General features: G+C 22.8%; 2 protein-coding genes and 1 long non-coding RNA gene across 3 annotated transcripts in view; 1 reads left to right on the top strand and 2 right to left on the bottom strand.

Annotated features, from left to right (window-relative positions):
• Positions 1 to 743: 743 nt before the first annotated feature.
• LOC132929668 (uncharacterized) lies at positions 744 to 1,490 on the bottom strand. Its single transcript, XR_009662133.1, has 2 exons — positions 1,158 to 1,490; positions 744 to 1,086 (listed from the first exon to the last, which is right to left on the bottom strand). It is a non-coding gene; the product is annotated as an uncharacterized LOC132929668 (long non-coding RNA).
• A 6,576-nt stretch (positions 1,491 to 8,066) lies between these two features.
• Positions 8,067 to 9,434, top strand: LOC132929665 (ejaculatory bulb-specific protein 3-like). The gene is made up of 2 exons (XM_060995174.1): positions 8,067 to 8,335; positions 8,904 to 9,434. Exons 1-2 carry the CDS (start codon positions 8,107 to 8,109, stop codon positions 9,110 to 9,112), a joined length of 438 nt encoding a protein of 145 aa, XP_060851157.1. The 5' UTR covers positions 8,067 to 8,106; the 3' UTR covers positions 9,113 to 9,434.
• Positions 9,435 to 9,835: 401 nt separating this feature from the next.
• LOC132929666 (regulator of G-protein signaling 17) overlaps positions 9,836 to 15,146 on the bottom strand; it is a 28,860-nt gene continuing 23,549 nt past the window's right edge. Inside the window, exons 5-9 of the mRNA XM_060995175.1 lie at positions 14,905 to 14,985; positions 14,264 to 14,330; positions 13,639 to 13,800; positions 12,688 to 12,949; positions 9,836 to 11,263 (exon numbers count right to left, since the gene is read on the bottom strand). Of these exons, the coding sequence (XP_060851158.1) occupies positions 12,713 to 12,949; positions 13,639 to 13,800; positions 14,264 to 14,330; positions 14,905 to 14,985 (547 nt within the window). The 3' untranslated portion in view covers positions 9,836 to 11,263; positions 12,688 to 12,712. The remainder of the gene's footprint in view (positions 11,264 to 12,687; positions 12,950 to 13,638; positions 13,801 to 14,263; positions 14,331 to 14,904; positions 14,986 to 15,146) is intronic.

The raw sequence follows: 15,146 nt of genomic DNA, 5'->3' as shown, positions 1-15,146 counted from the left end.
TAGTTGGGTACAATTATTACCAATATAAATAAAATTTATCTTGAAATAATAAGATGGAATAATGTAAATAATATTCACAAATATTCAATTTGAAGTAAATTAAAATAATTTCAATAATCTCGACGAACATATTTAATCTACATAATAATATGTATCAGTAATACAGTGATCTAAGTATCTAATTTTTAAGTTAATAACTTTATAAACTATTTTTTTATTTATATGTATATTCAAAGAACTCAACTTTTATAGCCATGAGTTACAATTTTGTTATTTAAAAATACATAAATATATAAAATACATTAAAATGAAATATTTCTTATAAAATTGTGTTTTACAAGTTGATTAATTTTAAAGATTGTATCTTTTTTGCATTGTTTGTCCCGATCTTAATTCTGTTTCAAGAATCTCTTCCATTTCAACCCTATGTCTAAACTATTATAAATATTATATGATGTACAAAAATCAATGTAATTAAATTCTAAAAAAAAATAAGTTATTTTCAAAATATATATGTTAAAAACAGAATTCTATGCTAATTGTAAAATTAGTAGGAAAAATAAATAAAAAGTAATATACTATAAATAATAAATACTTGTTTTCTTGAATGCGTTATAGGTACGGCCCCACTGAAAACGATTTTGCGTTTTTGCATTTCGAGCGTTTCTGCGATTTTACTAGCGCGATGTCCACTAGCCATTTTGACGGTCCCACTGAGAGCGATTTTGCGTCACGAGTGTTCATTTTATTTTTAATTTGCACGTAATAGTTATATAGTACTTTTTATTTTTTACAGAGCCAGAGAATAAATATAAAAAGGTTATAATATTTACTGTCTTTCTGTTAATATTATTTCGGTGGGTAAAATAAATCAAATTTATAATTTTCTGAAAGCCAAATATTATCATTTATCGAATTCTGTGATTTATCATTGCTTTTAAGATAGTTAATAGCTATTTCCGTCAAATAACTTATCCATCAACATTTTGTTCAGTGCATATTTTAAGAAGCATATTATTGTATTTTTTCAGGTATCATGTATTCATGTGTACATTTTTGACCATTATAATTTTTCGGAATTCCTAGCTATAATTTAATAAATACAAATATTAATAACATATCTTTAATTTTTTTACCTTTTCGATCTCAATTATCACCCTTGTCTTTAACTTTAAAGGGCCATAGCCATTTTCCTCCAAAAACAAGATACCGTTTTCCTCCATTGTCCATTTTCCTCTAAAAAAAAGGTTGGTTTCCATTTTCCTCCACATTATTTTTGATTAAAATTATGTCTATTTCCTCCAATATTTTAGCCAATGTTGTAGTGTTGCGTTCCGAATTATAAAGATAGAATATGGCTAGCTGGCTAGGATCACATTTGTCGCGTATCTATTGATTAAATTCTGGTCGCTTAATTTCTAGGTATGTAATTATAAAAAGTAAAATAATTATTCATATTATATTTAATTTTTATTTTCTTCGAACAGTTATTCATTTGTTTCTTAAAATGTCCTATAATTATAAAAAAATATAATATTATATACTGTAGTGATTTTACTATATTTTATATTTTACATATTGTCTGGTTGCATTGTCATCAACCACTTATTATTAATTATTATCTAATTTTTTATTATTATTTTATTTATTGATTGATGCATCTTTATCGACGTACGTATTTTTTATTATACACATTCTGTTTTTAGCCACCCGCCAAGTTCGGCGCGTACAGTGTATTTTATATTAGAATTATACCACAAATATTTAATTTGTTTTTTTTATTTTTTATTTAACATTCTGACAACGAATGATGATTTTATTATTTTATTTATTGGAGGAAAATGGTCAAGAATTATTTTTTATTGTTTTGGAAGAAAATGAAATGGACCCGCCCCTTTAAAGATGTATATCTTACATCTCATCTTTACTCACACTAACTCGTTTTGTTCAATTCTCTATTTTGTCAATACATCTCTTCCTATGTATTCCCCTCTCTATCTTTTCATATACATTAATTTTCATATTCACTATCCCTGATTTCAAATCACTTCGAATCGTAATACAACCAATTATCACGATACATTCTTCCTAATATTGTACACAACTCGTGCCATTCCTAAACTATCTATAAGTAATTTGTTTTTTATTCTATCATTTTTTTTTACACATTAGAATTATCATATCTGCTACATTCATAAATATGTTGAAGAATTATTGAAATATTTGAGTTAAATTTTTAATAAATAACCAGATTATTTGCATTAGGAATAGTTAAGTGACATTTTTAAATTATACATTTATTTATATTAATATTTTCAATGATTTGAATTATATGAATGTAATATAGTCAACATTTTAAATCAAATAATATGTTTCTAAAGAAACTCTATGAATCAATAAATTATTTTATTTTATTCATTAAAAACACATGTAATTTTCAGGAATAAGAACTACATAAATAAGTAATAAATCATAATTGTGGATTTATTAAAGGCAAACTGCCTCAAACTTGTTGAATCACGAGTATAATAACTAGTTTTGTATCTTATTATTGTATTACTAGACAATAAAAAAGACTTTTGAGGTCACCGATACACTTGTATTTCAGATAAAATTGATTGAATTTTTTTTTAAAGATGATTTCTACGGATGATGTTGCCAGAACTTCATTTGGTGATTAACTATAAAAAATATAGTACCTTTATTATATTTACCTTTTTATCTATTTAAAATTCCATAAGAATTGTTGAATTGAGTTGACTAAATCATAAATATCATACATTTTTATTTTATAGATTCATTTTTATCGTTACGATAAATTATTACTGATTAGTTATAAACAATACAATTCTTGTTTTTTATTTATTTGTAGAACTAAATACATTTTTAAAGTAGAAAAAAATATTTTAATCTTCAATTTTGAGAGTAATTTCATTATAGCTGTGTTTTTAGTAAATTAATTTTTATTTAGTCTTAAAGTGAGATTTCCCAGTTCCCTAGCTTATTTTATTGAACATGTTTAGGATTTTTTCTTTTTAAAATTAAATTTTAACTTTAAGAATATTATCTTGAAGTTTCAATATATTTTAGAAGTAAATTTGAAGAGTAATGATTTATATAAAAGTTTAAAGTCTATACATTTCAGTTAAGTCCTAACGTCAATTAATTTTTAATAATAAACCTAATTTGTAATTTTTGAAGCTAAAAATAAATAAATATTATAAAACAATATTATATGTATAATCATTGTATATAAGATAATAAAATATTCAGATAAAATAAAAGTATAACATATAAATATAAATAACTATATAAGTTCAGATAATTATATACTTAAAGTTTTAATATAATATATATTTATACATTATGTCATTATATATAAATATTTTCAATTTATTATATATGTATTTCAAATATAAAAACTAATCTTATGAATAATAATTTAAAAAAAAAGAAACGATGATTATTATCAAGAACTTTTGAAAATTCTTTAAGCTTTATAAAATTGATGGAGAAAAAACAATATGTACTAATTTATTTTAGTTTATTTATTCCCGATTTCCGATGTTATCATGTAATTATTTGAGATAAATTATGTCTTACGATTTAATACCGTTGCAGTTAGATCTATGTTATCATTTCTGAAATTCGCAACACCCTAAAATTATATTTCCATTGCATTAGCATAAGCTTAGTCCTTAATTCAAGTCAACATTAACCTCATATTAAATAGTGGTATCTTATTATAATCTCTATATCCTTATGTTATGTTTACTTAAAATTATTCTATCAAGAAGATAGTATTTTAATTACATTCAAAGAGTTGACTATAATATTTAACTTAAGTGAGGATTTTATACAAAGAAAATTATAAAGAAATATAAAGGTTGATTTTTTTGATAACAATTAGTGTCTAGTTACTAATTTTCTACTATTTAATTTATTTGCTGCTTAAAATGACAACTATAGTGTATAATTATAATAAGGAAAAATTGTATTTTTTATTTATTTTTTTATTTCAATAAAATAAATGCTTCGTAGTTTATTTTAAAAATTTGATAAATATCAACATACATTTATATTTAATGAATCATCTTTACAGCATCAAGATTGCATTACTAAAAATATTATAACTTCTTAAAAGCTTTACAGATTTATATTTGAATGCAGTTTAAGATATTTTGTAATCATAATGTTTAAATTACAAACTAAAAAACCTACCCTAACAATTACTAATGAGCCACGTAAAATATTCAAATAAAAGTAACTATACTTTTACATTAAAAAAAAATGTTATCGTAATGATTAAAAAAAAAATACTTTTATTGTAATGATTTTCAAGGTCTTGGAAATTATAATTATTCTACTAAAATATAAAACAGGTATAATGTACACTCAAATAAATATATTTTTTAAAGCAAGGTCACCTTTAAAATAAAGTGTAACCACATTTTATACTAGTTTATCAACATATTATCTTGTTTTGAAAATTAATTATTACCATTACATTTCTATATTTTTCTTTGTCAACTAATAAAGTAAAATTTAAATATTTGCTTAAAATTTAAAAAGTAAACGAACTCGGACGCAATATTAACGTTTTAAAGTCACGGTCTATACATAATAGTGTGTAACATAATAAAATATGTAACATCCATATAACCCATGTTTTTAACAATCTAGAGTACTTATAGCATTTTGGTAATATAAATATTTCCTCTTCGTTCCATTATAAAATTTAGTTAAAAAAATGAATTGACATTAATTTCTAATGAATAAAACAATAGTTAATAGATTTACAAAATATAAATAAGATTTTATTCTCAGTTAATACTTAATAGATTTAAATTATATTATGGATAAATTATAATGTATAAAGAAATTAGCATACTTATTAAGTTATATAAGTTACTCTATAAAACATATTATCTAGTATACTATTTATATGCTCGTACTGTATATTGTATAACGATATGCTTAACAGTACTCAGATCACACATTTGTATGTAGATTTTTGAAGATTGATTTTTAAAATTACATTATTGACAAAATTCTTTATGCTATCACAAAATTAAAAAAATAATTTATGTTGTACTAAAGTATTTTTAATTAATACTATAATATGGGTTTTCTGTAAAAAACATATTTTAAATGTAAATGATACAATCAAATTCATTATAATGAATTAATTCTAATATATTGTGTTAAGAAAGATATTTTAGAAGTTAGAACTAATAGGTTTATTAGGTTTATTAAACAACAACTTTTATGTTTTACTTCTTAACATTAATTTTAATAGTTTATTTAAATTCAATTCGGAAACCTATCTGCTATACATAATATTTTACCACGGAATTGTTTATTATTTTTATTTTGTTTGACTATTCTATATCGACTAATTGGCCATTAGCACTAAGTGTTTATAATTCGGTTGAAGCGTTCATAATCAATTAATTTAAATAATATTTCTTTAAAACATTTTTCTGAAAAGTTATTTTTTTGATATTTTTTAAAACTTTTTTATATGTGTATTAATTTGCTTAATAAATAAGGAGTATTGTGAAAAGTTCAACTTTCATCAGTTAATCTATGATTCTTTATATTATACTATTATGAAAATCATTTATTTATAAAGTTCATACTAGGAATGTATTATATTGCAATAAGAGTTATTAAGATCTATTCTTTAATTTAAATCTATATGTATAGTGTGACTTATATAGATATATATTTAATGAATTATACTAAAATAATTTATTCTACATATTAATTCATCTGTGGACGTACAATTACTTAAGTAATTTTTTTCTAATAATATCGGATTAAATCAAGCAATTGTATTAATTTTTAACAAATCTGATAGATTTTAGGTTACATAAATTAAACTGCATTTTCTATTATCTTAATGCGAAATCTATAATATTGGAGTTAAATTCTTATTTTTTAAACGGAGTAATAAAGATATGAATAGAAGAAAGTAGCAAATGTTGATGCATAATGTTTTACTTAATTCATACATTTATTAAATTTTATTATACTGAAGCAATGAATGTATTGATTTTAAAAGAGATATTTTTTTTTAAATTTAACACATACATTACAACGATCTTAAATTATAACTTTAAATATGCATCATTTATAATATTGAGAAGATATAAATATTTTTACTATTAAAATAATATTATTTAGTTTATATTTTTGTCTCTGTAGTTACATTTTAAAGCATTAAAAAATATTTTAATCTTCAACTTACTTAAATACATTTTCTGTTTAATAAAGTAGAAATATTTTGAATAGATAAAAATTAAACTATACTTACTTAAACTATCAGTTATTACTATATAATATTTTTCTTAATAATTGATAAAAACAAAAAAATATTATTTTAATAAATGCATATTTAAATTTTACGCTGCAAAATCTAATCGGTTTTTTTTATTTTAATTCAATAACTTATAATCCTAAATAATCAGAAATTTAACCAAATATTTGTATCAGCATTATCTATATAATATGATATATTATTGAAAATAAATATCATTATATCAAAATATTTTAAGCTTTTTAAACTATTTATAGGCATTTGAAATAATTGAATTTTGTTTTTAGGAGCTGGTAATACATTTTAGGTTTAGTCAGCTTAAAAAATAAAACAAGATCCCACATAAGTGATTTTCAATTTTTCAATTTAAAATTATAAAAAATATATAAATGCTCGAATAATTTTTTTAATAGAAATTTCAAGTTAAAATGTTGATAAAATTGGATATATTTTAAACGAAAAATTACAGTTTTGTATATTTTTTGTGATAAAAAAATATAAGTTGTAGAAACTTGAAGCTTTTTACCATTACTGTATACTCATATTATTATAAATTGTCCATAATTAAATCTTCAATATATAATATTATAATATATAGTAATAATATATGAAATAATATTATAATATAATTATTAGTTATTATATAATAATAATAATATTTTATAATTATATGTGATTTATTTTCGGCATAAATTAGTAAAAATCAGTTGTATTACTAATAGTATTATAGATTTATCATAAAATATCTTAAGAAAAAAAAAATTGACGGATCATTTTTGTTCAGATTCGTCTTTCGTATGCAATTATAGTATATGAAGTTCACTCAAAACAATTTTTATGTTAAAATTATGATTTTTTAAATCGTCTAATCTTATACTAATAAAAATATATTATTGAAATGAATTAGTCAAGATATCAAAATACATAGAATGTTATAATATAAGCCAGTTAAAAACAATAATATAATTTATTATTTTTGATACGTTTAATATTTTTGATGTTAATATATTGGATTAAATTAAATTTCTGTGAAAAAATATTTATTATTTAACAGTTAAAAATAGGGAATATTAATTAAAAAAATGTTAAGTAGAATAAAATAATATTATACGTACGCCAATAAAAAATAACCATCATACAATTTTTATACTTAGAATTTTTCTTTTAATTTTAACGAAATTAATCAGACGGAGTCACGAATATGATATGTTATAGCTATTATGAGTTTGTAAACATAATGATACTTTGAAGAATACGTTTAACGGAAAATTATGATATCATAATGACGTACGATTGACGTAGGTAAACAAAATTTTCCTAAAATGTAATTATAATAATAATAATAATTTAACATACTTTGCTGAGACTATTTTTTATAATAATTAGCGGGTAATTTATTTGTGTTCCGAGAAGAACCGCCGGCAATGTTATGATGTATTACACTCCTGGACCACAAAAACTGAACATAAAAACGCATTCCTGGTCAGGCCGTTCGATACCACAACAATAATATTTATGCATAACAAGTATAGGCGGTAATCAAGGAAATAAGTACTAACCAACTGGTGGGTCGGGCAATGGGGAAATGAGTTCAAGAGGTAGGTACTATGACGACAATCACGCGTCACTAGAAGGTCATCGAGCATAAATTATAATGCTGTTATACCACACTTTGTCTTAGTTTGGCAAAGTATAAAAAAAAAACAACACACGATTGATGCCAATGATTATTGCTTATAAAAGCCAGTCTGAAACGTTGTCTATTCAGTATACAATTGTACGCCATGGATTCAAGAATTGCAGTAGTCTGTGTTGTTTTGGCGGTGTTCGCAGTGGACCAAACGGTCGGAGCGCCGCAAAAAGATGCCGTAGCCGCAAGCGGTCCCGCTTACACTACCAAATACGACCATATTGATGTTGACCAAGTTCTGGCTTCCAAAAGATTAGTAAATAGCTACGTTCAATGTTTGTTGGACAAAAAACCGTGCACTCCCGAAGGAGCTGAACTGAGAAGTATGTATACTTACTACACCTTTATAGTTGATGAAAATAATTACATTGTAACATTGTTAGATATAATTTCTTCACCATTCAGTATGATTCCCAATACTCTGTTAGTGGGTTAGACAGTAGGTTTTTATTGAATCCAATAAAATGTATTAGAATATAATCTACCAACACATTTTTTACTAAATCACCAAGCTTTATGGTATATATATATGACTATTTACTTTTTAATTATTTTTTAAACCAATAAATGATAGGCTATCATTGATAGCTATATTATAATACCCTGAATTTCAAAAACATATATTTAAATTAGTTCATAAATATGTGAAATATATTGGTTCTTATGATTAAACTAGAGACTTCAATAATTTATTCTAAAATTAGAAATTTAAATCAAACACTTAATTGAACAATAAACTATTGATAGTAGGTATGCGTATAACGTTAATGTGTTATTAATCCAATGATATTGTTTACATGAAACATTATTTTATTATTTTTATAGAACATAGTAATGTGTTAAAAATAAAATAAAATATAAATACTAATCTTAAATATTTCCGTTTTACAGAAATTTTACCTGATGCCTTAAAAACACAATGTTCGAAATGCAATCCCACGCAAAAAAATGCTGCTCTTAAAGTTGTTGACAGACTCCAGAAAGATTATGATGCAGAGTGGAAACAGCTTCTTGACAAATGGGACCCTAAACGTGAACATTTCCAGAAATTCCAACAATATTTGTCAGAAGAAAAGAAAAAAGGTTTTATTAAATTTTAATTATAAGGATAAGTAGTTAACCAACTAGTAGTTAATAATAATTTAGTTTTTCAATACATAAGAATGTAGTACCTATACGCACTATTTATCAAATGTATACAAAAATAATAAAAATATCATTACTTATTTATATGTACAATTTTTGTTTGTTTATTCTTTTAAGACATAAGGAAATAATAAATATTTTGGTTTATGTTTTTATTATGTTATATTTATTTTGTATTCGTCTAAAACATAAAAATGAAGAATAATATATATACTCAATTAACATACAGTTTTGTATTTAATTTGAAATAAAAGCAGTCATTTTAATTAAGATTAATCATTTCGTATTCTATAAAATCTTACGAGTGTTAAAAAAAATTCACAGTTCGTTGTCAAATCATTATCCTTATAATGTAATAATAACATTATTACGCACTAAAATATTGTTTAAAAATGATAGTAATAAATTTAATAAGTACTAATAATTATTATTATTGTTTTAAAATTGAACATTCATATTGACAACTCAATATAATTCGTTAGCCTATAACAATTATTACTATTACCATGATCTAAACGAGATAATTTATATAGGCAATTTAACTCGTATAAGTATAATACAAAAACAAAATTTCGAACATGCTTTAACTTCCGCTTCAACTATGTATTAGCCGAGTACCCATACCGATCATATTATTTCACATTAATTTCTAATTAATGAACCAAAAAATTCAAGAATTATTTACATTATTATTTTTGTATAATTGTTAAGTTGTGCTTAATACAATATAGAGGTGTTATACTAAAAGGATAACAAAATAAATTACTGCAGTTTTTTTTCAACGGTAGAAATTCACAAGAATTATATAATTTCAATATAAATGTTCTACCCAAGTAAAATTACTAAAAAATGTTTACATAGTATAATATTGTTTTTATGAGTTATATTAAATTATGCCTATAAAAGTCTACTATCGAACTTGATTGAAAGCTTAGTCCTCATTAAGAATGATGAACTAGTCTCTCACGACAATCCTGGGAGTACAATATTTTATGAAACAAGGAAAATGTTGTACCCTGTTATGTTAATTTTACCGGTCATACATAATATTATATTGTGTATCTAAAATAGTTATTATTAGTCTGAACTAAATATAATATTGTAATATGTATTATACTATATTTTGAAGAAACATACTAAATTTGTTCATTAGAAATGTGTGCGTAAAGTGCACCTTAATTCAAGTCTAGGAAATTGTGTGTTCCGTAGTATTGTACATTTTAAATTTGTTTTAAATGTCATATTCACAATACTAAAAAAAAAAAAAAACAATAATAATAATCATAAACTCATAAGATTAATTGGCACAGTTAAAAGCTTCTTATATGACATAAAAATAAAATAAATAAAAAAAACTAATACAAGAATGACAGAGGTAATCATATAAATGAACTAAAATTATACAGTCTTTTTTTTAGACTAGAAATGATTATGTAGTAAATTATGTTTTACTATTACATTGTTTGTACGAAATCATATAGAACGGAAGTAGGTATGACAATAATTACAAAAATTAACGATTCTATTAAAACATTTAAATTGAGTTAAATACCATCAGTGTATCGAATTAAATTGTATTGAATACCGAGTATTGCGTATATTAGTCTTAAATAATTATTATATGCAATTATATAGCATTAAATTTTGTAGGTAACACAATTTCGTTTTAATATAAACTTATTTATAATGTATGACATTAATCATTATTGTTTTATATTTACACATAATAATTTATTAAATATTGCATACTTTTAGAGAAAAGAATTTGTGTTGTGTAAGTTTAATATAAAAACAATTAGGTACTTCAATGAAAGTACCCACATGACAAACACAAGATAGTGATGATATAAAATTATAATAACTACTATTTTTAAGATACAAAAAAATGTATTGTTGCGAATGAAATAAATTTTTTTAATTATTATGTATAAAACATTTATTTCCTTAATAATTAAAACCTAATTTATTTTTACATCGCGGTTTTAAATACAAATTTTTCCTTATTCTACCTGTATAATATGTTAATCTACGAACATTTTATCAATTCTGGTCCCAAATACATGGGTCCAAACGCAGGCTTGAACACCAAATACGAATTATTATCGCTGAAAAATATGAAAAATAATACCAATATTATAATTTAGTTTTAATTCTTTTTACATTTTAGAATAATATTCATAGGTTTGCTTAATACAAGTTTATTTTACAATCATAAAAGTTCGTCAACTTTTGTTAATACGTGCATGAATATATTAAAAATAAATGGAAAATTTTACTAAATCTTCTGTCGACATTGAATCTACAATTTTATTTTGTCCGTAACTAAGTCTAATAATAAAAAAAACAGGCTGTTATGGGTGTTTTATATTCCATCTCACTGATGAGTTGTTAACACGAAGTATATCATATAGCTGAACTAACAATAAGAAAAATAATTCAAAATAATTCAAAAAAATCAAAGATGCCATAAAGGAATGATGAAATCAAATAAAAAAAAAATATGGTATTTGATAATATCAAATTAAAAATAACATAACTGATTGAACTGATTAAATTTAAATATTTATAGGACTTTGAAAAAATTCGTAGTAAAAACCATTAAAAGTCATGACCCATGGATAATATTTGTTAATAACATAAATTAAGAGAAAAACTAAACCGAAACCACAAAATAAATATAATCTACGATAACAATTTAATTATAGTACTAAACGAAGTTTCAAACAAATTATGAAAGTATTTTTATTTCAATAGTTATGAAACATTTTATAACTCCGGTTTTATTTAATTTAAAGAGGGCCAAAAAAATTTCTATTTTCAATATTATTGATCGAAACTTATTTTATTTAAGTAAACTACTTGTATCACAAAGGTCAGTATTATCTGTTACATGATTACTGTTTAATTAGTGGTAATTAACATAGAAGCAATGTAAATCCCCAATAAATTCTAACACAATATTATTTGCCTACGACATAGATAACGCTTTATCTTATATAGAAATAAAAATATCAAAAAAATACAAAAATATCTTTAGGAAATTACAATAGATTAAGTAAAACGGTCGGTAAAAACTGGTTTAAAGTTTTTCCTTAAACAATTTATCTACATAACTTTTATAAATAAACCAAACATAGGAGAATTGAAAATAAAACTGGACAAAAAAATATAAGAATATACATCATGTTTCATTTTAGGATCACATAGTCTCCACAGATAAAATATCTTAATAGATATCGACTACTAAAACACTTTTACTTTTAATTAGTTTTTTTTTTTAATATTTAAATAAACAATAAAAACATAATTTAACTATAAAGGTTCGATTATATATTCAATTCAGCTTCAAAGATTTCAATAAACTTCATCAACGCTAACTACAACACAAAAATTCGAATGACTGTATGTACATTAAATCATATACTTTTAGTGAAGATTATGTATTCAAATTGAAAATAATATTTTTATAAAAGTTAAAAGCTAACTAAAAATGGAATAAAGACAACAATGTAATAAATATTATAAGTACCTGAAAAATTGTCCAAGTTTATTTTTCATATATTGCTCTGTTTGCGTTTGGTTGGGGTTTGTTGGCCACTGTTTGGAGCATTACCGGTAGCTCCATTTTCGAGTTTGGCTAATTTTTTGTACTGCGATGAGTTAATAAATCTTGGATAAGAATCCCTATGCATAAGCGTGTAAATTTGTAGCTGAGCTTCATCGAACATATGAGATGATGGTTGATTGATGTTCTTATTGACAATATCACGAACACGAGAGTCTAAACTCACCTAATTAAAACAAATAATACGTGATGTAAATAAAACTTAAAATAAAATGAGTACTACTCGTATTAGTCGGATTACCTGTATCAACTGAGAACATACCTACCTACTACTCATTTTTTATATTTTTACTCTCAAAAATATTTACATAAATATAAAATACATATTATTTTAATAAGAAAACACAGTAAAATCTCATGAATATAACTAAGTACCCAGTGAAATTAAATAATATAATATTATTATTATATCTAGCTATTGTTATTCAATAATATTTTTATCTGATTATTAATTATTATCGTTTATTTATTAGATATTCTTAAATCTATTATACATCATAATTTAATTAAATCGATTTTTTTATAATAAGTGAATTTTGTTGCTACATACATTTTAAGTAGATAATTATTATATATTAACTTTAGGTATATTATTGTATACTTGATAAAAAAAATAATATTATATTAATTATTGTAAATTTAAATTAATTTATTTTTCAATTAATCCAAAATCAATGTTAATTCAAATAATATTTAAAATACCATAGATTGTAGTATCGTAGTAGTATAATAAATTTTCAACTTATGGAAATAGTCCAAAAAATACTTAAATATCCTAAAATGCGCATAAATAATAACTATTGCCTGTTCTAATGTTATTACAATTTACTACAAATCTCTAAAAAAAATACTTACTTCTTTAGGAGATAGAATCGAAATGTAATCTTCGTAAATGAACCGAGCTTTTTCCTCTATTACATCAGGATTCGATTCTTTTTTTAACTCTTCAACTGCCATCCAGAACAATATGTTCTCTTCGCTGTATTCGCATCGTAAGAAATCACGAAATATCTTTTTTTCCCGCTGCGTAAAAAAAAGAATAAGAAAAATAATGATATTTGTTATGTTTTACCTTTTTAGCACAATTATATTATAAGTAATAAATATAATAATATGCTTTATATTATAGATGTGTATGTGTGTGTCAAATGGTAGTACAATATTTACTGAAAATAAGGAAGAAACACATTTTCTTTTTTACTAATTCAAAAACTGAAAATATTTTCTAAGTTTGATTTTGTGTTAAATATTTTAATAAAATATATTTCTTATAGTTTCTATATTGGTTTATATTAAAATTTTGGCTTTGGCGAATAAAAACATATTGATGAGTGTTTTTTGAAAATTATGTGTTCCCATGTAAGAAATTTATTAACTCGATACTGGTGTATGTATATATTGTATATATAATATAATTATATGAGTAAGAAAACAGAAGACAATAAAATTATTTAATATAATTATATTATTTATTTATTTAATTACCAGGACACTTTAGAAGTCGATCAAATGATTTACTCCAACTTCGTATTTCGTCCAACGGGGGCCTGTAAGGATAATAATAATTACAATTTTTATCACATATGATATTATAGTATAGTAAAAAATCAAAAATCAAAAAAATTGAAGATACATAAAAGTAGAGTATATTAGTTTGATAAACATAAGAGTAACTTTAAACATTACATCTCCAATGTTTTTAATAATGTATATTAGTTAATTCTTTAGAGTCAATAATTTTAGAGACATCACTCTATTATATTTTTACTTTTTAGTTGAATTAAATGATAGAATAAGTAGTAATGTAGTAGTACTATTAAGTCAATGAAATGTATTGGCCCAGGTTTAAAGTAGATTTCAGGTATCTGCATTACACAGATAGTATTGAAGACCTTTGAATTACATTTATTTATGGCCTTAATTTAAAAATGCATTAACACAAATCTAATATATCTAATATTTCTTAGAAAAAGTTATTTCTTATAAATTTGTCTATAGTTAAAACATAAGTAAATCTATTAAGTCTAACTTTAAATTAGTTACTAACGTTTGTGATTAATACTTGTTACAAAATATTATTTTTCATAACTGTACAAGTGCATACCATTTACATAAATTTACCTTAGCTCGACGGGATTTTCGATTATGCCGCCGCTAGACCCGTTTCCGTTTGTTTTGGGGGGATGACCTTTTAATGGGAAACTGAAAGTATACATAAGTATTATTAGCTCAACATATTTTTCCATTTTAAATCCAATATTTTATTATAAATCATAATCATAATTATAGTATGAGTTTATTATTTTAGTCTTAAAAGAATATTATGGTGAATTAATACATAATAATATTTATGTAATTATATA

The sequence above is a fragment of the Rhopalosiphum padi genome, chromosome 4 (assembly GCF_020882245.1).
Source record: "Rhopalosiphum padi isolate XX-2018 chromosome 4, ASM2088224v1, whole genome shotgun sequence".
Classification (NCBI taxonomy): Eukaryota; Metazoa; Arthropoda; class Insecta; order Hemiptera; family Aphididae; genus Rhopalosiphum; species Rhopalosiphum padi.
This window is presented reverse-complemented; position numbering and strand designations above follow the sequence as displayed.